Source organism: Erpetoichthys calabaricus, chromosome 5, assembly GCF_900747795.2.
Source record: "Erpetoichthys calabaricus chromosome 5, fErpCal1.3, whole genome shotgun sequence".
Lineage (NCBI taxonomy): Eukaryota > Metazoa > Chordata > Cladistia > Polypteriformes > Polypteridae > Erpetoichthys > Erpetoichthys calabaricus.
In genome coordinates, this window is record NC_041398.2 from 238,106,767 (window position 1) to 238,130,513 (window position 23,747).

At 40.6% G+C, this 23,747-nt stretch overlaps 1 protein-coding gene across 1 annotated transcript in view; it reads left to right on the top strand.

Annotated features, from left to right (window-relative positions):
* rnf175 (ring finger protein 175) overlaps positions 1 to 23,747 on the top strand; it is a 134,830-nt gene that overhangs the window by 86,221 nt on the left and 24,862 nt on the right. Inside the window, exon 5 of the mRNA XM_028802676.2 lies at positions 19,407 to 19,514. Within this exon, the coding sequence (XP_028658509.1) occupies positions 19,407 to 19,514 (108 nt within the window). The remainder of the gene's footprint in view (positions 1 to 19,406; positions 19,515 to 23,747) is intronic.

The following is a 23,747-nucleotide window of genomic DNA, read 5'->3' on the forward strand; positions in this document are numbered from 1 at the left end:
GGGATATGGGGGAAACTGATGAAAGCTCACCCACAAACATTTTCATTCATTCTAAATTAGGTTTTTTAGGACATTAGAACAATCTAGATAAGAACAGGCCATTCAGGCCAACAAAGCTCGCCAGTCCTATCCACTTAATTCGTCCGAAATCACATCAAGTTGATTTTTGAAAGTCCTACTGTCCACCACACTACTTGGTCACTTACTCCAGGCATGTGTGGTTTTTCGTGGGAAGAAAAACTTCCTAATGTTTATGCGAAATTTACTTTTAACAAGTTTCTAGCTGTGTCCCCCTGTTCTTGATGAACTCATTTTAAAGTCGCCAACTTGATCCACTGGACTAATTCCCTTCGTAATTTTAAGCACTTCAGTCATGTCACCTCTTAATCTTCTTTTGCTTAAACTGTATAGGCTCAGCTCTTTTAATCTTTCCTCATAACTCAACCCCTTTAGCAGTGAATCAGCCGAGTCGCTCTTCTCTGGACCTTTTCTAGCGCTGTTATGTCATTCCCTGCAGTCCTGCAATCAGTAAGATGAATCGGTAAATGTCAGTTTGCCTAGTAGGAGAGAGAGTGTGTGAATATGCTCAGTGATAGACTGCCATCCATTAACACTGCAAGGGTGTTGTTGGCTAAACTGTAGCTCTTTAGTGGAAAATATGCCATAAGAAAATGGATATATTGGCAGTCCTAAAGTGGTCCAACATGACTAAATGTGTGTGTGTGTGTGTGTGTGTGCTGTATGTTGGACTTGTGTCACCTGTTGCTAGTAAGGACTCTAGACACCCCTTTCATAAGCCCTTCACTGATCTTGTCACATCTTTAGGTTAATAAAAGTGCAAGATATGAGCAACATTAGGGTTTAGACCTGTCTGATTTTACAAATGCTGTTTATTTTGAACACTATTATGTTTTTTTTTCTATGGTTTAAAAAAAAAGTATGTGATAAATTGCTGCCAGTAGGTGAATGTGTTTCAGTTAGCAAGGATATCATTTCCAAAAATCTAGTTTCACATTTAGTATTAATCGATGACACTGATCAACAGTGGGAATTTAAACCCATTTTAGTAAGGGACATTTGCTTGATATCTGTATACTTAAGAGTCTTGTCACAGGATTTGAAAATTTTGGTTGATTATTTAAATAATAAAGTTTCATCAGTCCGGCCATGTTCATTCTCCATACATGACAAAAGAGAAATGACAGAGAACCGCTTGATAATATATCCTCTTTTACTATATACAGTATATATAATATACACTCTCTCTCTCTTTCTATACTATATATTACCAAGTGATGTGGCACATAGTGGCATTCTTGGGACCTTAAGATCTTTACATAATGATATTTTGCAGCTGTTGGGTGAATAAGCATTGGCAAGAGTGGCTTATTCTCTACTAAATTGACCTTATGCTCTTCAAAAACAGATTTCTGTAAACTCTCAACTTCTGGTATTATTGAGCACCTCAGCCTCCCCAGTTCCTGGTCATTACTAAGCAGAGCAGACTCTTTTTTTTTTTCTTCTCAGCCTGCGTTCCTTTCATGTGTGTTTTGACATCCTTCACATCTTCTGCTTTATGTTCAGTGCTGCGATGTAACTGAGATTTTGCCAGTAGTCTCCAAGAGCTGTCAACACTTAAGTTCACTAGTATCGTAATTGTTAGTTTTTTTTTTTTGTAGAAAATCTGGACATTACAAACGTATGTCAAAATCCTGAACACAGATAAGTGGTAAAACAAGTTAGTTACTGTGTCTGAGAGAAAAATCCTAAACGCTTACAATATACAGGCAAAAGATGAGGAATAATGGGTAAATAGCTATGGGAAGGCCAAAGACAACAAAAGAAGTACAGTTTACATGGCAACAAAAAGGTTGGAGGCATTCTAGGCTTGGAAGGTGGTGCAGATGCCCCAGAGGACAGATGGGCGTCCTGCCCAGGACAGCGATGGATCTCTTACATGGCCAGGATGCCATAACAGAAGAATGGACTAAATGTGGGCAATACCTGGCCGGGATGCCTTATGATTCCCATCCTGAGTGGGATGTTCAAAGGCTACATGAATCAGTAAAAGAGGACGACAGGGAGCAGTTCATCTCCCACTATGCTAGGTGGCAGTGTTCCTCATACTGTATATAGTCCCGGTTTGGATACCCACAGACCTACATGGAAATTGGAGTCCTGAAGTGTAGTCCTGTAGGGATCCCTGAGGGACAATAGAGGGAGCTGCAAGGGGAAGATCTCCCTGGCTTTCTTAAGACCTGGAAGTACTTCCAATTGACCACGGTAACGTCGCCAGAACTGCTCCAGGGTCCAGCATAAAAGGAGCCCACTGCATCACATGGACGAGTCAGAGTCGAGAGGCAGTGGACTACCCTCCTGGAGGAGAGAAGGAGAGAGAACTTAAAAGTCTGTATATTGGCAGTGATTTTAAATGTATTGAGCTGTGAGTGGATTAAAGTCCTTTATTTTAGAACCAGAGTTGGGTTGGGTTGTGTGTGTCTGGGATTTGGGGGCTCAGTGACGCATCCTACTGTTCACAATGGGCATTAGGATAACGTTATGTCAAAGCTTCAGGATAAATAGACAATAGAATATAATAATAATAACAACAACAATAAAAATACATTTTATTTCGTATACTCAAAGAGCAAAATAATGTGAGGCCTGCAACCGGGAGACTGCACACACATTTTTTTCTTTGCTCTTTTTACTTTAATAAGCTGCTGTGGTTAAGTCATGTTATGTTAACCTACTTATTGCACACCAGGCTCATGGTACACGGTGCAGGAGCCTAGCACAGAATGCAAGGCAGGAACAAACTCTGGTCAGGGCGGCAGTCCATTGCAGGTTGAACACACACACACACACAGGCATATTTAGCATCATCAATTCTCCTATCCTGCATTTCTGGAGGAAACTGGAGCACCCAGAGAAAACCCACACAATCATGGGGAGAACATGCAAGTTCCACGCAGGAAGGACTGAGGATGAGGACCCCGGTGTCCTTATTGCCTGCTATCAGCGCTACCACTGCGCCACCATGCCACCCACCTTCATGTGTTACCTGCAAATAAACATTCTTTGGGCAGCCAGTTAATTAATGTAGTAGTGATGACCCCTGTCAGCCACGCCAGGCATGGGCAGGTAAATTTGTTTTAGGCGTAGTTTGATTCAGGCTGTAAAATGAACACTTTACACTGCGTTTTGGTCTTGTGCCGTTTATTAAGTTTTACGCTGTTTCAGTGCTCATTCTGTTATGACCAGCACAGTTGACTTTATCAAAAAAAATTTTATTGATTGAAAACAGATGAGAGAATAAAGTAACATTTGTAAGATTTACTGAATTAGCTAAACTTGAGACATTCTGTAGGAGAAAAGTTCTTGTTGCAGACCTGAGGCATTCTGTAGGCAGGTTTCTGTTCATTGCTGTTGTTGTCACAAGCCACCTGCTATCTATGGTGTCCATGACGGTATCCTTTTATGAGAATAGGAGTTTATTTTTATTATTACATATATGGCTAATTCCTTTATGTAAGGCGCTTACAAGATCTATACACATTCCTGCCATCAAAAGATTTTTTTTACTTACATTAGAACACTGCAACAGTTTTGACAAGGACAGACCATATGGGCCAACAAGCTCGTCCATCATCTTCACCTCAGTTAAATAACATCAAGTCGAGATTTGAAAGTCCCTGAAGCCCTGCTCTTCACACTATTTGGTAATTTATTTCATGTGTTTTTGGTTCTTCATGTGAAGACATACTTTCTAAATTTGTTCTGCCCTAAACAAGTTTCCAACTGTATCGTCATGTTCTTGTTGAAGAAGTTAATTTAACGCAACAGCTGCGATCCACCGTGCTAATTCCCTTCATAATTTTAAACACTTCAGTTACGTCACTTCTTAATTTCCATTTGCTTAAATAGAAAAGGTTCAGGTACTTCAATCTTTCCTCGTAGCTCATATTTCTCAGTCCTGAATCTGCCTAGTCATTCTCCTCTGGACTTTCTGTAAAACTGCGCCATCTTTTGTAGGTGTGTTTGCATACACTGTTAGAACATAAAAAGACTCAATCAGCCTTACAATGCAAGATTTGACCACAACTTCTAGTGGAGGATTAGTTATTAAAGTAGTAGTAGTAGTGATATTGTCACAGACATCAAATGTCAAGATGTGAAATTCTTTTTTACATATCCATCCCACATGCAACACATTGCCACTCACCAGTGCCTTGAAAAATAAGAATATAGTAAAATACATAACTCCATTTCATTTGAGAAAACATTTTAAATCAGCCTGACAACTGTAACGGACTAAAACACCCAGCTAAGATTTACACTGCCTTTGATGGTGATTTACAGTGCATCACTTTTTCCACATTTTCTTATGTTACAGCCTTATTCCAAAAATGGATTAAATTAATTTTTTTCCTCAGAATTCTACACACAACACCCCATAATGACAATGTGAAAAAAAGTTTACTTGAGGTTTTTGCAAATGTATTAAAAATAAAAAAATTGAGAAATCACATGTACATAAGTATTCACAGCCTTTGCTCAATACTTTGTCGATGCACCTTTGGCAGCAATTACAGCCTCAAGTCTTTTTGAATATGATGCCACAAGCTTGGCACACCTATCCTTGGCCAGTTTCGCCCATTCCTCTTTGCAGCACCTCTCAAGTTCCATCAGGTTGGATGGGAAGCGTCGGTGCACAGCCATTTTAAGATCTCTCCAGAGATGTTCAATCGGATTCAAGTCTGGGCTCTGGCTGGGCCACTCAAGGACATTCACAGAGTTGTCCTAAAGCACTCCTTTGATATCTTGGCTGTGTGCTTAGGGTCGTTGTCCTGCTGAAAGATGGACCGTCGCCCCAGTCTGAGGTCAAGAGCGCTCTGGAGCAGGTTTTCATCCAGGATCTCTCTGTACATTGCTGCAGTCATCTTTCCCTTTATCCTGACATTCTCCCAGTCCCTGCCGCTGAAAAACATCCCCACAGCATGATGCTGCCACCACCATGCTTCACTGTAGGGATGGTATTGGCCTGGTGATGAGCGGTGCCTGGTTTCCTCCAAATGTGATGCCTGGCATTCACACCAAAGAGTTCAATCTTTGTCTCATCAGACCAGAGAATTTTCTTTCTCATGGTCTGAGAGTCCTTCAGGTGCCTTTTGGCAAACTCCAGACGGACTGCCATGTGCCTTTTACTAAGGAGTGGCTTCCATCTGGCCACTCTACCACACAGGCCTGATTGGTGGATTGCTGCAGAGATGGTTGTCCTTCTGGAAGGTTCTCCTCTCTCCACAGAGGACCTCTGGAGCTCTGACAGAGTGACCATCGGGTTCTTGGTCACCTCCCTGACTAAGGCCCTTCTCCCCCGATCGCTCAGTTTAGATGGCCGGCCAGCTCTAGGAAGAGTCCTGGTGGTTTCGAACTTCTTCCCACTTACGGATGATGGAGGCCACTGTGCTCATTGGGACTTTCAAAGCAGCAGACATTTTTCTGTAACCTTCCCCAGATTTGTGCCTCAAGACAATCCTGTCTCGGAGGTCTACAGACAATTCCTTTGACTTCATGCTTGGTTTGTGCTCTGACATGAACTGTCAACTGTGGGACCTTATATAGACAAGTGTGTGCCTTTCCAAATCATGTCCAGTCAACTGAGTTTACCACAGGTGGACTCCATTGAATCTGCAGAAACATCTCAAGGATGATCAGGGGAAACAGGATGCACCTGAGCTCAATTTTGAGCTTCATGGCAAAGGCTGTGAATACTTATGTACATGGGATTTCTCAATTTTTCTTTTTTTAAATAAATTTGCAAAAACCTCAAGTAAACTTTTTTTCACGTTGTCATTATGGGGTGTTGTGTGTAGAATTCTGAGGAAAAAAAATTAATTTAATCCATTTTGGAATAAGGCTGTAACATAACAAAATGTGGAAAATGTGATGCGCTGTGAATACTTTCCGGATGCACTGTATTTATGTTTCTTGATGGGGACCCCAGGAATGCACCCAGCCTTGGCCCGACTCACGCACACTCCCTCACAGAGGCACAGAAGCAACAATATTAAACAAGAATAAAGGAAATCTACTATAAAAAGGGACTGCTGGGAGTTCATTGGTCGTCTGCTGAGGGTGCAGGGGCTGCTGGGAGTTGAATTTTTCCCTCCCTAGTAGGCGCCGTTACACAACTGTAGGTTCTGAATCTAGTTCCCTCTAGTATCAGATTATTCAATTAGGAATCACAAGGGGTGACTGATTACAGGATTCCCTCACAATATTTTCATCACAGGTACCAAACCTCATAAAGTCCACAAACGTATTCAATTCCAGTTATCAGGTCACAAGTTCAAGGTTTTGAGAATAAAAAGCAACTGGTTAAATACTCCTTCATCCCAGCTGCTATTACTCCTTTAAATAACTCCATCCATCCATCCATTCTCCAACCCGCTGAATCCGAACACAGGGTAATACGCACTACTGACTTAAATGTATGGATATGAACAACTTAACATGTGCTTCAATCATTAGTCAAGTCTAAATGTTGGTTATCATTTTTAAGTTTAATGCGTATGATCTAATTTTTATACTGTAAGCATTATGCTCTCTGGTATATTTTCTTTTTTTGTACTGTTTATGCTCGATGGCCTCAATTCTCTTTGTTACATGTTTTGATGTAATGTTGGAAAAAGGATTTAGGGGTTTATGTTGACACAACATTTACACTGACTAAATCAGTGTACAGAAGCAATTAAAAAGGCAAGTAAAGTGTTAGGTTATATCATAACTGTTGAATTTAAGTCAAGGGACGTTCTGCTCAAACTATATGATACACAAGTGAGACCACATCTGGAATATTGTGTGCAGTTCTGGTCACCACAGTGCAAGAAAGACATAGCAGCATTTGAAGCTGTGCAAAGGAGAACAACCTGGTGCCTTCTAGGACTTCTGTTTTAATATACCATCTTGGTCTCTCTGTAAAACCTGCTGACAAACAAGTTTCACGCTTGGTACAATAGAAAAAATTCACTTGAATTAAAATTAGCCCACATTGGTTCATTATGGCAACCGATCACTGAACAGCAGGCCAGAATAAGCTGCCATCTCAGCCCAACTTTTTTCATATTCCACTCTTTGCCAGTATGACAAACACAAACAAAAGAACAGACTGTCTCCAAAATGTGTTGAGCCTCTCCTCCATTTGCACATTCCAGAACACTCACTTTTCTTGCAGCCGTCAATGTTTCTTACAGTTTGTCTGCACTGTGTGTGCTGAACCTCTGGCCTAGCACTCATTAGCTGTTAATTCTTAAAGACACAAAAGCCCACTGCTACAGTTGAGACACTCGAGGTGACTCTGATTTTCTGAAGACTTTAAATGAAGGCCGCGATGGCCATGTAAGGAAAGTCTTGCAGTGTGACACAGTCTTTGTGACTTCTGCAGTGTTGCACAGTAAGGCACATGCGGCTAGTAAATCTGCAGCCTAATGTTTTAAAGTTTAGTGCCTTAACCACTATACCACATATTTAGGTTCCATTTCGTATATGTAGATGTTTCAGATTCATAATACCATCATTTAACTTTCAGACCTGGTGGTTTCATTACGAGGTGACAGGGTACTGCAGCCTATTCTGTGGCGTCAAATGAAGTCCAGGTTTACAGTTTTACAGTTTTGAGTACCGGGAAACACAGAGTTTCTTCTTGTATTATTATTTATTTATTAGTTTGTGTCATTATTTATTTATTTGTTACACATGTTACACTCACTTGATTGAGCTACCCTAAGGGACATGCTGAGGTTCACGGGATCCACTCACGGTTGCTGGATATCATGGCCGGCTTGTACACTGTTACTGGGAGTGATGTGTGAAGTGGAGGCAGAGAACCGTTTTTCCTAGTTGTTTCTGGGTTCGTCAGGGGTGTGTTCTGCTCCTACTCTGTTCAGGGCTTGCATGGACTGCTTGTTGGGCAGATTCATGGAGTCCAGCAGCTGTGGGGCATCTGTTGGTGAAGAAAGATTCACTGATCTTGACTTTGCTGACAATGACATGATCTTCGCAGAGTCGATGGAGGCTCTGATCTGGGCTCTTGGAGACTGAGTGAGGTGTCTGAGTGTCTGGGCTTGCGAGTATCCTGATGAAAACCAAGAGCCCAGACTTTAATGACCTCTTAGGCACGGCCATCAGCAGTGTGTCTGTCTGTGGAGAGCGTGTCGACCTCGTTGAAGAGGTTTACTTACCTCGGCAGTGACATTCAAATCTCTGGTGACTCTTCCTAAAGAAGTCAGTAGACAAAATTGGGAAAGCATGCTGGGTCATGAGGTTGCTGAAAAGGGTGTGTGGCACTCCTGATATCTCTGCAAAAGGACAAAGGTCCAAGTCTGCAGAGTCCTGGTGCTTACTGTCTTGCTATATGGTTGCGAGACATGGACGTTATCCAGTGACTGAGATGAAGACTGGAATCCTTCAATACTGTGTCTCAGCTGAAAATCCTTGGGGTACCACTGGTTTTAACTTTGTTTTGAATGAGCGATTACTCATGGAGTCCTAAATGAGGCACATTACCTGCGTTGTGAGGGGGCGTCAGTTACGGCACTACTTCCATGTAGCGTCAATCCCTGAGGGTGATCCAGTTCATTGTTGAGGACTCGAGTGGCTGGACCAGACAAGGGATGCCCATGTAACACCGGAGGTGAAACTGGACCCATTAAGTCTGCTTGGGGGGGTTGCCAACCAGGATCATGAGCTGTTTTGTCGTAGGATGGGTGCAGCAACGCGCTGTCCCAGTGCAAGCTCCCCAACCTCACATGACGTGTGTCTTAACATGCTGAGGTACACTGTTTTACCACAATTACAAAGAAAACATGATAATGATGACTTCTTCTGTCAGCAAGATGGAGCTCCTCCACAATACACCGTAACAGTGTGTGAGCTTCTTGATGAACAATTACCAAACAGGTGGACAGGTCGACAAGGGCAATGGAATGGCCACCATGATCACCAGAGATCACCTCAATGGACTTCTTTTGGGGTGTTGTCAAAGATAAAGTCCACATACTGTGGATGTTATAATAATAATAATAATAATACATTTTATTAATTTAGCTCCTTTCTCATGTTCAAGGTGCTTCACAAAGTCTCAGAAAGAAACAGCAGGTATATGAAACATTGGATCCAAATGTTTCCTGAATAGAACACTAAAAACCGATAGATTGCAGGATATACAAAGGCAATTAAGTAGAAAAAAAGACAATAAACCTGATTAAAATACTACATTCAGTACTAAAAGAAAGCCTAGCAGATAACATCATTTTTGATATAACACACACACAAACTATCCTGAGCATCCGGACAGAGAGGAAGACTGAAAGAGGAGGCAGAATGTCAGGTTAGGGTTAGCTAAAAAAGCCTTCCTGAATAGATGAGTTTTAAGTTGTTTTTTTAAAGAATTCATAGAGGTCAGCTGAAATCAGTAATTTCGAGAGGTCATTCCAAAATCTGAGTACTGTATAGTTGAAGGCCCTGACAGCCATAGAGTGCAAATTAGTGTGGGGCAGAACAAGATGGCCAGAATCAGAGGAATGGAGCATAGCATTGAAGATGGTCACCAATGTAGTCAGGTGTGAGACCATTTAAAGGTTTTTTTAGGTTAATAGAATTTTATTTTCAGTCCTGTAGGAAACAGGGAGCCAGTGAAGGTGAAGCAGGATGGATGTGATGTGCTCGCTGCTGCTGGTCTGTGTTAGGACTCTTGCAGCAGAGTTCTGAATCAACTGGAGCTGTGATATAAGATTAGAAGGGGCACCTGCCAGTAGAGATTTACAATAATTGATTCAGGATGTAATAAAAGCATGGACAAGTTTCTCAGCATTAGAAAAGGAGAGGAATGAGCGAACACGGGATACGTTACAGGGGTGAAAGTAGAAAAGTTTCTAAATGAGGTTTATGTGGGTGGAATAAGAAAGGGAGGAGTCAAACATGACACCAAGATTCCGTGCATTAAAAGAAGGTCTGATAAGATCACCGTCAAGAGTGACTGAGAAGGAGCTCATTCTTTTAACTCTTTTAGGGTGGATGTTGACTTTTGTCGAAATATTCAGGGGTAGAGGAAGGTAATTGGCTTTAAACGGAGACAAAACTCGCTGCTATGTTTTAGTTCGAGTCTCTTTGCTAGAAGGAAAGATGGTTTGGTTGATTTGACCTCGATTACTGGCACATGCATGAGAGCAAACAACCTCTCAAATGGCATCGACACCTGGCGAGAGACCAAAGCAAACGCGCAAAGTGGACGACATTTTGCGTATTGTTGTTGAATCGGACTCCAATTTTGATGCAAGTGATATGGAGATGGAGATCGAAAAACGAAAGTGAGGTTACCTGTATCAGCAGATCTGTCCCCAGCTGACTGCAGTGCTGAACACGTTCGTGTAGCTGATGCACCTATGGCAACGTTCACCTGGGAGGACCGCCGCTTACAATGACAAGAGGTACAAACCAGATTGCGTCGCACTGTGGCTGCCACCGCCATGTGAAGACAACCAGGCAGCCAGCCTGCTGCAGATTCCTACCGTCCTGCACAGCTGGCAGAAGCAGCAAATAGGCAGCGATAGCCGCCACTGAACAAAGCAGCATGTTGATATATGTGTGAAACCATTGTTTTATGTGCTTTTCAGAAGACTGAGTTGTTTGGAAAAAAGTATTCAGCCCTCAAAGAGTTAAGTTGCACTTTAGTGCCAGTTTGCAGGAGTTCAGTTTTGTTGCAGTTTAATTTTAAAGAGTTGTGCTCCATCCAGGTTTTAATTTCACTGAGGCAAGGTGTGAGCTGAGAAAGCTCAGATGAAGTTTCACTTTTAACATTGAAGTAAAGTTCAGTATCATCTGCATAAAACTGATAACCCAGTCCATAGCAACAAGTGATATGGCCAAGGGGGAGCATATAGATACAGAAGGGCAGAGGGCCGAAGACGGAGCCCTGAGGAACCGCTTGTGTGACTAGTGCTGAGCTGGACCTGCTGTTGCCAAGACTAACAAATTCTTGCCTGTCAGTCAGATAGGACTTAAACCACTGATGGGCAGTGCCAGCGATACCCAGCATGTTCTCCATTCTGAACAGTAGAATGTCATGTCTGACCTGAGTGTCAAATGCTGCACTAAGATCTTAACAGAATTAATATGCTGGTTTGTCCAGAGTCTGCAGCCATAAGCAAATCATTAGTTACCCAAAGTAGATTAGTTTCACAGCTGTGTTGTGCCCTGAAACTAGACTGAAAGGGTTCCATCAAATTATTAGAGTTTAAGTAATTTGTGAGTTGGGGGGCTACAATACGGCCAAGAACTTTTAACAAAAAAGGATAAGTGAGAAATGGGCCGAACATTGTTAAGTTTGTTAGCATCAACACCAGACTTTTTTAAAATTGGGGTTACAGAAGCGATAAGAGAAGCATGTCAAGAAATTGACGACAATAAAGAACTCTGTGCCAAAGTGTGCTGAAATGTAGCGAGTAGATTACAACAATGTGAAAATAATGAAGGCCGACAATTTGAGCACTTATGAGATTGTAAATTAAGTACGCTGTGCCATTGTGACATTCTGTTGAGTAAATAAAGCTATTGTAATAATCATAACCTGCATGTCTTTTTCCATACGGACAACTGTAGTCCTACTTTTGCCCACCCCTGTACACTGGACTAATTGAGAATTACCAATCAACTTTCCTTTATTGACTTTTAAGTTATCATTACAATGCCTTCATTATAGATCAACGAGTCATTCCTTGCTAAATTTTGCTATATTAGATACTTCTTCCCCTGCCCATCTAAAGAGCAAATAAAAACAACATTTTAATATGAGATAATCAGTCACAGATACTGGAAACAGTTCTCTGATGGAGGAGGAAACGGGAGTACCCAGAGGCAGCTCATGCAAACTCGCATGCAAGCTGCACAAAGCAGACATCCCAGCCAGGAACAACCAAGATCCAAATGGCATGAAGTAGTAAGGCTGTTCACTGCACTATTGTTCCATCGTCGTCTAAGTAAATATTTTAAGAAATTATCTTTAATAGGGAGAAGGAGGAAGGGAATAACAGAGCATCACTAATTCTTTGGTATGTCTGAATCCAGCCTTTCATTTTTCATAATGCTGTAGCTGTCTTGGCTGTGTAACTGACTGTCTGGAGCCAGTGCTTCATTCAAGCTATAAAGTTAAATTAAAATCTCCAGGCAGCCAAAGACATTTTTTTTATTGTATTGCAAATTCCATAATTCTGCCAATTGGAAAATTATTTTTATACATCAAAGACAAACATTATTGTCTGTTTTATTAGTTGAATATGATCCATGAAAGAGGGAAAGCATTTCAGTGTTGCATGAATGTTGGTGTTGTGCGTTGCTTCTGGCTGCACCAGCATCTACTGTTTATTCTTTTGAAGTTTCTAGTCAACTGTCTGTCCATTTATTTGGCTGTGAGTTTCTCATTAAAGGGTGTTAGGGAGTGTGTGAGCCTATCCCAAAACACTGACTGCTAAGCAGGAGCCAATATCGACTTGCCCAGAATCACATTGTTAGATTGAATCAGCAGGCTTGTCCAACGCCTAGTATGGAATAGTCATCTGTGACTGTATACAGGTGGGACTCAGTGTTTTATCGTGAAAGTGTCCACAAAAGGCCTCCAGAGGTTATTTTTTTTTATTAGTGGACAAGGGGGCTGTGCCCCCTGCTTGCTTCGCTTGCCAATCCCTATCTAGAACCCGGCCTGCGCTACGTGCCGTTGTGAAGAGGGGGCTGAACGCATCCCAAGGAGACGCAGTCGTTCCTCTGAAACCCCTCTTAAACGGTGATACAATGGGAAACAAATACAGTTTTTTTTTTTTTTTTTTTTTTTTTTTTTTTTTTTTTGCTCGATCAGATGCTGGCTTGCTGCTGCTGCCGTTCCGCATGATCTGCATCTTGTGCGGCGCTTCGAACGTTTAAAAGCCTGTACAGCAGCTGTCCTTTTGTCTCACTGCCTTGTCTCTCTTCTCCCCACAGACATCATCAAACACTATTCGATCTCTTCGCTGTTCTGTTATTTCACCAAATAATAGTTCCATTTGTTTGACCAAATTTCGATCTTTACTATCATTTTTTTTTGAGACGATGTTCTGCTTTGTCTTTTTCCAGCACTAAATTTTTAAGAGATGAGAGCACAGGAAGTGTGTCTGCCAAAAGCATTCCAACAACTGAGAGGTTAGATGACCGTGGTCTTGTTTGAAAACGGTTGTAAGTATGGCATGACTTGACCACCTCGTCTCTCTGTCTCTCTTTAAAAGATCACGTCTCATCGCAGGTAAAAAAAGTCTCATCCCAAGATTTTTTTTTTATAATAGAGAGACAAGTTCATGCCGGAAGTTCCTAAATTGTTAGCCTTGTTTTACATGGACAGCTCACAACAGTTACCTCTGGAATCGTAATAAGGTCCTGTGTTGTCAAAGGTTCTACAGTCTTCTTCTTTTTTATTTCGGCTACTCCTGTCAGGGGTTGCCACAGCAGACAGCAGATCATCTTCTTCCATATCTTTCTGTCCTCCACATCTTGTTCTGTTACACCCATCACCTGCATGTCCTCTTTCACCACATCCATAAACCTCCTCTTAGGCCTTCCTCTTTTCCTCTTGCCTGGCAGCTCTATCCTTAGCATCCTTCTCCCAATATACTCAGCATCTCTCCTCTGCACATGTCCAAACCAATGCAATCTCGCCTCTCTGACTTTGTCTCCCAACCTTCCAACTTTAAACCTCTGAAATCCCTGAACGGTGGCCGGGGCATTCCAGCCTCATTTTCTCCCACTGCAAGGTCTGAACCACTGAATATCCTAACTTAGGCCTGGAACCTGCTCCTGCCAGGATCAAATATATCCTTTTGCTCCCAATTTGCTGTCTTTGAACTAATTTTGAACAGATGTGCCTAAGCAGAGACTGTCCTCCCTCAAAAGACTTGCACTAAATTACGCTAACAAAGTACTTCTGATATGGATGTGAGCAACACTGGAGCACGAGAAGGAACAGTGCTGTTTCCTTCTCTCTTCACTTTGTACACCTCAGACTATAAATATACGTAACACCGAGTCGTGTCACTTGCAGAAATTCTCCGATGATTCTGCACTATAAGGAGGATAAGACAGAGGAGAGGAGTCTGGTGGCGAACTTTGAGAACTAAGCATCAGCAAAAATGAGAACTCCTTATTGACTTTCACTGCACCAAAGAGCCTCAATGTCTGCTCACTATACAGAGAGTGGATGTAAAGGTGGCCCACTCCTACAAGTACTTTTGGGGGGTGAGGTCCACATCAATGACAGTTTGGGCTAGTCTCATAACACCAAGGAACTAGAGTTGAAAGGGCAGAGCAGACTGTTTTTTTTCTTTTGAGTCATTTCTTTTAATGTTGAAGTGGCATCCTTCACATCTTCTATAACTTTTGTGATGGCCAGTGTGGTGTTTGCAAAGAGAAGCCCACCAAATCAACAAGCTGGTTAAAGGGGCATGTTAGAACACACTCTGGACCCCACGGGGGTCATAGCAGTGGACAGAATTAAAACAAAATGTAGTGCCATTATGAACAATGCTGAACATCCTCTCCATAACACACTAACAACAGAGGACTTTCAGCCAACGAATCATTCAGCAAAAGTGTCATGGAACAGTATGGAGGCTCCTTCACAGCAAAATGATTGCATTTATATATTTATTTATTTAATTCTGTTATTTATTAATTCTGTAAGATGAAGAGGAGATTGAAGTGTTTAAATTTATGAAGGGAATTAGTGCAGTGGATTGAGGTGGTGACTTTAAAATGAGATCATCAAGAACACGGGGACACAGTTGGAAACTTCACATGGGTGAATTTCACACAAACAGTAGGAAGCTTTTCTTTACCTAAAGAAGCATAGACACACAGAATAAGGTAGAAAGTAGAACTTTAGGTACTTTGAAAGAATTAAATGGATACAACTGGCGAGCTTTGTTGGGCAGAATGGCCTCTTCTCGTCTAGACTGTTCTAATGTAAAAATCCAATTTTCCACCTGGGGACAAATAAAATACAGTAGCCATCTTTAACTTATGCAGGAATTTGGTTGAATGTTCTGGATCAAACTTTTTAAGATTTGTTCTGTCCAAGTGATGAGCCAACCCCACTATACTGGCTTTGTGTCGAGTTCACAAACTTTTCCGAACCCTGGGAAGCATATTGAAGTCAGTAGGGAACAAGGAACTGACTAGGTTTGAGTGGATTATAATAATGCAATGGCATTTTAAGTGTCCCTGATGGGCTAGTGAAGCATCTGCCAACTATGCTGGACTGATTACTGGGGCAGATATCTGATCTGAGCTGCCACTGTGCCTCAAACAACAAAAGACGCAGACAGCATGAAAACCACAGATAAAATGTAACAAATAGCCACAAACTAGAAATAAGTAAATACAATCTAGATAAATGTGCTCACGGAGTTCCAGTCTTGGGGCACACATTGGCCATGCAACAAACCGGCGGTCTGGGACTGGCTTGTTCTGTGCACAACTGTAATGTCTTTTTTGCTTCTCATGCATACAGTGGGTTGAAAAAGTATTAAACCCCTTCTGGAAAGCCATTGTATTTCCATCTTACATAATTACCCCCTATTAAAATCACAAATGCGAGTATCACAGTGAACTTTTATTTCTCTGTATACATATTTTGAAACATTTAGAACTTGGTGAACTAACCAAATGCAAATTGACAGTCATGTTATGAAAAATGCTGTTGAAAAAGTAATTGACCCCTTCACATGACACACTGTCACTACTTGGTAGCAGCACCCTTTGCACCAATAACTACTTGCAATTGTTTTGGATGGCTTAGCACGCCTGGATGGAGAACATTTTTACCATTCTTCTTGGGCAAAGTTTGAAGGCTTTCGTTTGTGAGCTGCAATTTTGAGATCACGTCACAAATTTTCAATCAGATTCTGGTAGCATCATCAGAGTCCCAATTTCATGGCTGATGTTTGAAGGTTTTCTACCAAAATTTGGATATACCTCTTACTATCCATTCTTCCTTCAGTACGAATAAGGGGCCCAGTGTCTTCCCTATGATGGTAGGTCTGGTGTTTGCCGGATCATTGGCAGTCCCTTCCATCTGCCAGACAAATGCCTTTGTGTTGAGGCCAAAAAGTTCAATTTTGGTCTCATCAGACCAATGTACACGACTCCAGAATGCAAGACTCTTGTCAAGATGTCTGTTAGCAAATTCGAATCGAGCTTTCAGATGACATTTTTTTAGTAGTGGCTTTTTTTCTGGCAACTCTGCCATACATTCCCTCTCTGTGCAAAATCTTCGATATTGTAGTCTTGTGCATATCCACTCCAGCTGCAGGTCGCTGAGTGTCACCTTAGGATTTGCTCTTAATTCTCAGACTAGTTTTCTTGACATTTTCTTTGTTATTTTAACAGGGCGGCCTGACCTGGGCCGATTCGCTATGCTTCCAGTTGTCTTCTACTTTGCTATGATGGCCTTCACAGTGGACACACTGAGGCTAAGGAGCTTGGCAATCTTCTTGGCACCACTGCCATCTTTAAACTTCTTAATCACAGTGCGTCTGTTCTGTGTCAGTTCTACAAATCAGTAGAAAGTTTCCTTGTCTTCATTTTTGTCAGTTTTTGAGGTTTCACCAAATAAGCCACTTATACTGATTTCTCAGTTGTATGTTCCTAAGAACTGGCCCAAATAATCACTTATAGACCAAAGCTAAATGATTAATTGCGTACACCTGTTTTCATTATCTTTATTGCATTGTTAACAATCATACAGTCTCCAAGCTATTAGGGGTCGAATACTTACTCAACAGCAGATTTCACTGATATGTTCTTTATCGATGCAGCATGATTTGATTTTCAGGATTTTTTAGTGACAATTTATTGTCTAAGAGGCCCTCATTTATATGTAACAGTATGAAAGTAAAGATGCATTTTCAAAGAAAAATATTACAGGAAATTTAAACTTTGTCTAGTGGGTCGAATACTTTTTCAACCCACTGCATGTGCAGATGTTTCAGTCATTCTTCTTCCATTAAGAAACAACTTGTAAACTTGTATCAACTTGTATCATTTCACAGTTTTTCCAGTGTTTTCTGATGAGGAGAAGGGAAGGGAAAGGGCTCCTTTAAGACACTTGGCTGATTTGCATGCATAATTAGCCATGCGGTTCTGTAAGGCTCAGTGATTTATACCCAGTGGCAGTGCTAGTAACACATCATGTTTTTTGTTTATTATTATTTTTTTAACGCGTGCAGGATTGATGTTTGGCAGTATTTCTCAAGATTTGTGGCTTTGGCATCTGTTGTTACCTTTTTCAGTGATGACACACATACAAGCAATCAAAGAGACTGGAGGGTTATAATGACCATGAGTTCAAGAAAAGATTGAGGTTAGAGATGGGGAACAATATCGCACAGCACTGTCAAGTGTTTCGGTGGATGGGTTCAGCACATCTTAGTAGCTGAAGCTGCTTTTTCTTATCCTTTTGTGCTTGCGACCCAGCGACTGTCACATCACTAAAGTTTTTCTTTAAAGTTGTGCACATAGCTGCTGCAGATCTGTGATGTCACACTGGCCTCGCAAAGCATCATGGGGTGCTTAGAAACAAATGTTCACCTAATCTGACAGCACGGCGAATTACCAAAAAAATATTCGGGAAACAACATCTGTGGCATACACAGCATATTACTTGTCAAAAACGCTTTGGCGTTTAGTGCTCACGTGTGACAGGCCCAAATTGAGACGGAGTGATGGAAGTCTAATGAAGGACCATCAAACACCAGCATCTAACAAGTTTCCGGTTTGATTATAACCTGAGGCCTTTCATACTACATGACGTGCATTCAGGACTTTCTGTAATCTGAATTTAGCATTTCCAAAAATAGTATAATTTCCTGCTTCCTCTTCAAACCTGTCGCCTCAGACAGAAATTTAAGGCAGGCATTTGCATTTCTGATGGCTGGCACTTGTCAATACACTTTTCTAATGAAAAATTTAATTCATTAAGACTATGATTACGAGAACTATTTTATTAAAGCACTAGGCCATCCCTCATGGCTTCGCCCGCGTATTAGTGAAAGAGGACAGTCAGGAGGGCCCCGCCCAGCTCTCTACTCCTGATGTCACTCTTCCCCCTTGCCTCGGCCCACATCCTGTGCCTCGGATTAGTGCAAATATATCACTCCTGTAAGCGAACTATGATTCTTAGCGCAATGAGAAACTCTCAAAATCAATGTTCAAGCAAATCATAGAAAAAACCCGATATAAATCCGTTAAGCAGTTCTCTTGTGAAAAGCAGATAGACATACAAACGGGTCTAAAAAACTATATGAAATTTTGCGCTTGGACCACGAAATTTTTAAAACTTTTTCTTAGTGAGCACCTATGGGCCAAGGGTAACCTACAGTCCAAATTTCAAGTCCTCGTGGTTTTGTGATGAGTGAGTCAGTGGTATTTGGCTTTTATATATATATATATTTTGAAGTCAAAAGAATTTAAATTAAACAGCAGTGACGCTGTTATCAGTTAGGTACTGGATTGCAGAAGTCGATGCATTTACAGTATGGGCAGACATCCTGGTCTCCAGCAGATGAACTCATATCAGTAGAAGAGATCTTTTACTCAGAAGTCTCGCTGACGTTGACAAAGAACAACACAAAAGTACACCCAGACAATAAACCCGCTCAACGTATGGAACTCCATAATCTTTTTAACCTTTTGTCTAGTCCTCTCCAAGTCCTAAAATGTATTGTTGGTCAGCTATAATACAATTGTTTTAATATTAGGACATGTTTAGGACTGGATGACTGATAGATTTGTCCTGATAGAATCAAAAAGATTCACTTGTCTGTTATGTCTTTGTATTTGATAGTGAATTATAATTTTGTTTTGATTATTATATGATTGTCAAAAATGCATAAGAACCATGTGTTGGCAGACTTATAAGTGTCTGTTTTCAATGTTGTAATTGTAACTCAGTTTTAAATGTTATGATTAGCAAATTAGGCTCTTGTATGAAGCATTAAACATTCTTAATAAGCAAGTACAAAACTTGATCATGAAAGGGACTGAAATGGGATTTTTTTAATTTTTAAATTATGTACAAATCAAAGAAATATACATTACTGCCACCTAGTGTAAAAACAGTAAACTGCTAAGAAGTGTTGGCGACAGTCCGAAGAGCCAAACCAGATAGATTACAAAGCATGGCTGCTTGTTTAACGTCAAAAGAAGAAGAAAAAAGTTGTTGCTTTGTTAAAATCATATGTAACACAATTAACAGATTATAAACTTGATGCTGCATAATTCAAATGAAAAACCGTAAGAGTAAAGTTTCTGCTTTTTCTTTTACTCAGAATGGTTTACAAGTGGTTCCTCCTTATCTACAAACTGAGCTATGCGGTTGGCATTTTGGGGTACATGGCCATTATGTTCACCATGTTTGGATTCAACTTATTCTTAAGGTATGTATGTGTGATTTTTGATTGTTAAATAGTATTATACTGATATAAATACTACAAATACTCCTTAATGCTTAATGCTAATTCATACAGGAATCTTAATCTGTTTTTCTTGAAGGTGAATGATGTATCAAAATCAACAGCATGGCCTGATTGCCTGTACCACACTTACTTGCAAAACTTGTAATTTTAAAGGCATTTCAAATAAATAGTTCCTATAACACAGTGGCTGTGGAGCCAGACTGCAAAGCAGTGTCCCCAGTTAGGTCCCCACCACTAAGTTGATGTGTCAATTGGAAAAATACTTCAATTTACTGTCTCTTTATTTTAAAGATCAAAAATATATGTGTGTTGCTAGTCCCACTGGTGCAAAACAATTCAATGAAAATACAATACTAGGTGCAAGGTCACATGACAAAAGCTGCTAAACAGAGCTTTGCCAATCAGTAAGCAATAAATAACAATAAAGGTACAAGCATATTAAATTTAAAATAAATATCACATGTAAACATTCAGCATGTATCAGAGAGAACAGCTGTCGGTCAGGCAACAGAAGTAACAAGTTGCAGACAGTCAATAACATTTTTCTCCGGGAGTTGTCATTGATAAACCTGATTATCCTAAACGGTGTCAGAATCACAAGTGGAGAGCTTCTCCAGTGTCCCCCCGTGTTCAAATTCTAAACAAAATCATCAGTCCACAAAACTTTCTCCCAGTTGCGTTGTAGAGTGCCAAGATGTCAAATTTTGGGTGTGCAGTGTTTTTTTAAGAGAGCAGCATCTTCCTCCTTAGTGTTCTACCATGGACACCATGCCTGGTCCATCTTTTGTGCGTGGTAAACCCATGAACAGAGATGTTCACTTGTTGCAGTGATTTCTTCAAGCCTTTAGCTCTTACTATGGGGTTTTCCTCATTCAGCAATCTAGATTGTGATTACCGAGTCAACCTGGCAGGGCACCCACTTCTAGGGAGAGCAGCCTCAGCACTAAATCGTCTCAATTTATATACAGTTTGTCTAACTGTGGACCAACAAAAATCAACACTCTTTGAAATTACTTTGCTATCCCTTTCCATCTGTATGCAAATCAACAATATTTGATCTCTTTTTGCAAGGCATGCCTCACATCAGCAGATGCTTCTTAGAGTAAAAGTATAAACTGCAAATGTCTGAGTCTTTTTTATTGGTCAAAGAATCTCTAAACCACACCTCCAATCTCATTTTAATTGGTTGGACCTTCAGTAACTCCTGATCTCATCGGCCTAGGGGCTCACATACTTTGTCCAGCCTACACCTGTGAATGTTTGAATAATCTACTCAATATGCACAGGAACAACACAATAATGTGTGTGTTATTAGTGGAAACTGATTGTGTTTGTTCATTATTGTAACAGATAGATAGATAAAAAAGGCACTACATAGATACCATATATACTCACGTTTAAGTTTTCCCGCAGATAAGTCGGGGCTTGATTTTACCGTATAATTTCCAGTATTTTATAATGTTGGTCATATAAGCTGAATGCGGAAAACTCACGCTATTGATCCAAGAGGTTATGATTTGATAACGCCCACCTGAGAGAGTAACCACGGAGCACACGGCCTTTTTCTTTCTATGTATTGTGCCTATGTGACCACGCAGTAATACCCGAACTATTCCGAAGCGACGTTTGTACTGTTTTGTGTTTTTTGTATCTCACACCCTCATACACCTTTATCATAAGAGCATCCCTTATCTATGATAGTGTTCGATCAGAAGAAAATATGAAGCTGGTTTTAAATGAAAAGTCTTTGAAGTGGCAAAAGTAATTTGTAAGTGTGCTGCTGCAACAAAATTCGGTGTGTCTGAGAAACTGATGTGAAATTGGAGAAAGCGAGAAGATGAAAAAGAAAAAAATGTGTCATATTTTTGAGCGGGCATTTAAGTCGGGTCTAATTTTATGACTGATTTTTCAGGTTTCAAGACCCAACTTATACGTGAGTATATACAGTAGATAAATATAAAAGGCACTACATAATAGATAGATAGATAGATAGATAGATAGATAGATAGATAGATAGATAGATAGATAGATAGATAGAAATGAAAGGCACTATATAATATATAAATAGATAATTAAAGGCATTATATGAGAGATACTGTAGATAGATCATTTGTCCCCAGGGAGAAATTTGTCTTTTTACAGAAAATCTTTCAATAAATGAATACACACACTTTAGTCTGAACACACACTGGAATGACTATAAAGCAAGACAATTGAAAAGAAAAGTTGGCTGTCACAGTTTCAGTGAGACATTATGCAGGGGTATTACTGTTTGTGTAAAGGAGCCACTGTAGCGTTCTGCTGAATGATTCATTGGCTGGAATTTTTTTTTCTACAAAAATGTTATAGCCTTTGTCCAGTTTTGGCGCTATTGACGTTTAGGGGTTTAAACAATACTCACACTGTAAAGATAATTATTGGAAGTAAAAGTAAAGAAGTGAGATACATACAATCCATTGTTAGGTACATCTATTTCCTGTTTGTTAACCATCAGTGTGTCACTTCTGCATTTTATGAAGAAGGTTAATTGGTTATATGATCCAATTGGTAGTGCAGATGCTTCCAAAATGGAGTCTTGTCATCGATCAGTCTGTCAAGGAGTTAACAATATTGTAGCAGCGCTTCATGATTTGAGAACTTCAGCTCCTGGCCGTACCCACTGTGACCCTGATTAGATTTCTGATGAGAGCGTCTGGGGACAAGACCGGATTTAAAACTATACAGGAACGAGAAAAAGGCCCCACTGTTTGTGTCTCAGTTCACTCGTCTATCTTGTCAACTATACCGTCACTTGTGGATTGTCATCTTTTCCTGGATCATCAGGCCTGTATGGACTGTCTTGTGCCTGCCTGTCGTGTGAGTAGTGAGTCAGATTTATCATCGTGCTTCGTCAGAATCTCACCACCTCTTGACACATCAGGAATACCGGTAGGACTATCTGTACGTTACCTACAGCAAGCTGTTCACTGGGTCTTCATTTTTCTCCTTAATTTCACACCATCTGTTGCTGTTGCATATTTGACTGTGTTATGGACTTTGTCGTTTGTGTTTATCGTGTTTGTTGTTGTTGCCGTAATGAGTTACTTTTGTGATCGGTGGGAGGTATTGGCTTGGTTTAACGTTTAGCTTGATTGTTTTCCTTCTATTTTTTATTTAATACAGTCATATGAAAAAGTTTGGGAACCCCTCTCAGCCTGCATAATAATTTACTTTCAACAAAAAAGATAACAGTGGTATGTTTTTCATCTCCTAGGAACATCTGAGTACTGGGGTGTTTTCCGAACAAAGATTTTTAGTGAAGCAGTATTTAGTTATATGAAATTAAATCAAATGTGAAAAACTGGCTGTGCAAAAATGTGGGTCCCCTTGTAATTTTGCTGATTTGAATGCCAGTCACTGCTCAATGCTGATTACTTGTAACACCAAGTTGGTTGGATGAGCTCGTTAAGCCTTCATAGACAGGTGTGTCCAATCATGAGATATAAAGGTATTTAAGGTGGTCAATCAAGTCACGGGGGGTCTGCTGGAGCCAATCCCAGTCAACACAGGGCACAAGGCAGGAACCAATCCCGGGCAGGGTGCCAACCCACCGCAGGACACACACAAACACACCCACACACCAAGCGCTCAGATTGGCCCAATTCTAGCCTGTCCCAAGGTAAAAAAAAACAGCCCTGGCCAGAATAATAGTCCATTATAAGGCAGACTTGAACTGAAAATGCAGAAGGTGAGTGGATAAAATAAATTTGTGAGCTATCTAAACCAAAGTTCAGTGCGATAAGAAGTCGATGTGATAAGCTCACAAGATCAAGTTATACTGACTCATCCTTTTATTTCAAACTAGTCAATTATTTTGCTCAGGCTCCTAGTGTAGAAAAATACAAATCCTTTTATTTCTTTTTTAAGTAGCTGAGTCTTTGTTTTAATAGGGCACATCATTTTTTTTTTTAAATCCATAGCTTTCCCAATGCATTATTTAGACATTTTAGAAATGACTACATCACCGTGACCTCATTTAGCTGAAAATCCAAGCTAAGCCACAGTCAAACCAGGAAAGAAGAAGCTCTGCCAAAACTCCACTGGAAATGTAAGCCTTGAGGCCTTGGCAAACTCAGGCCAGCAATCATTAAATTGCGGTTTGGTGTTCTGCTTGTGCTTCTCAGCTTGTGGTCACAAGAACAGCTATGGCTTATT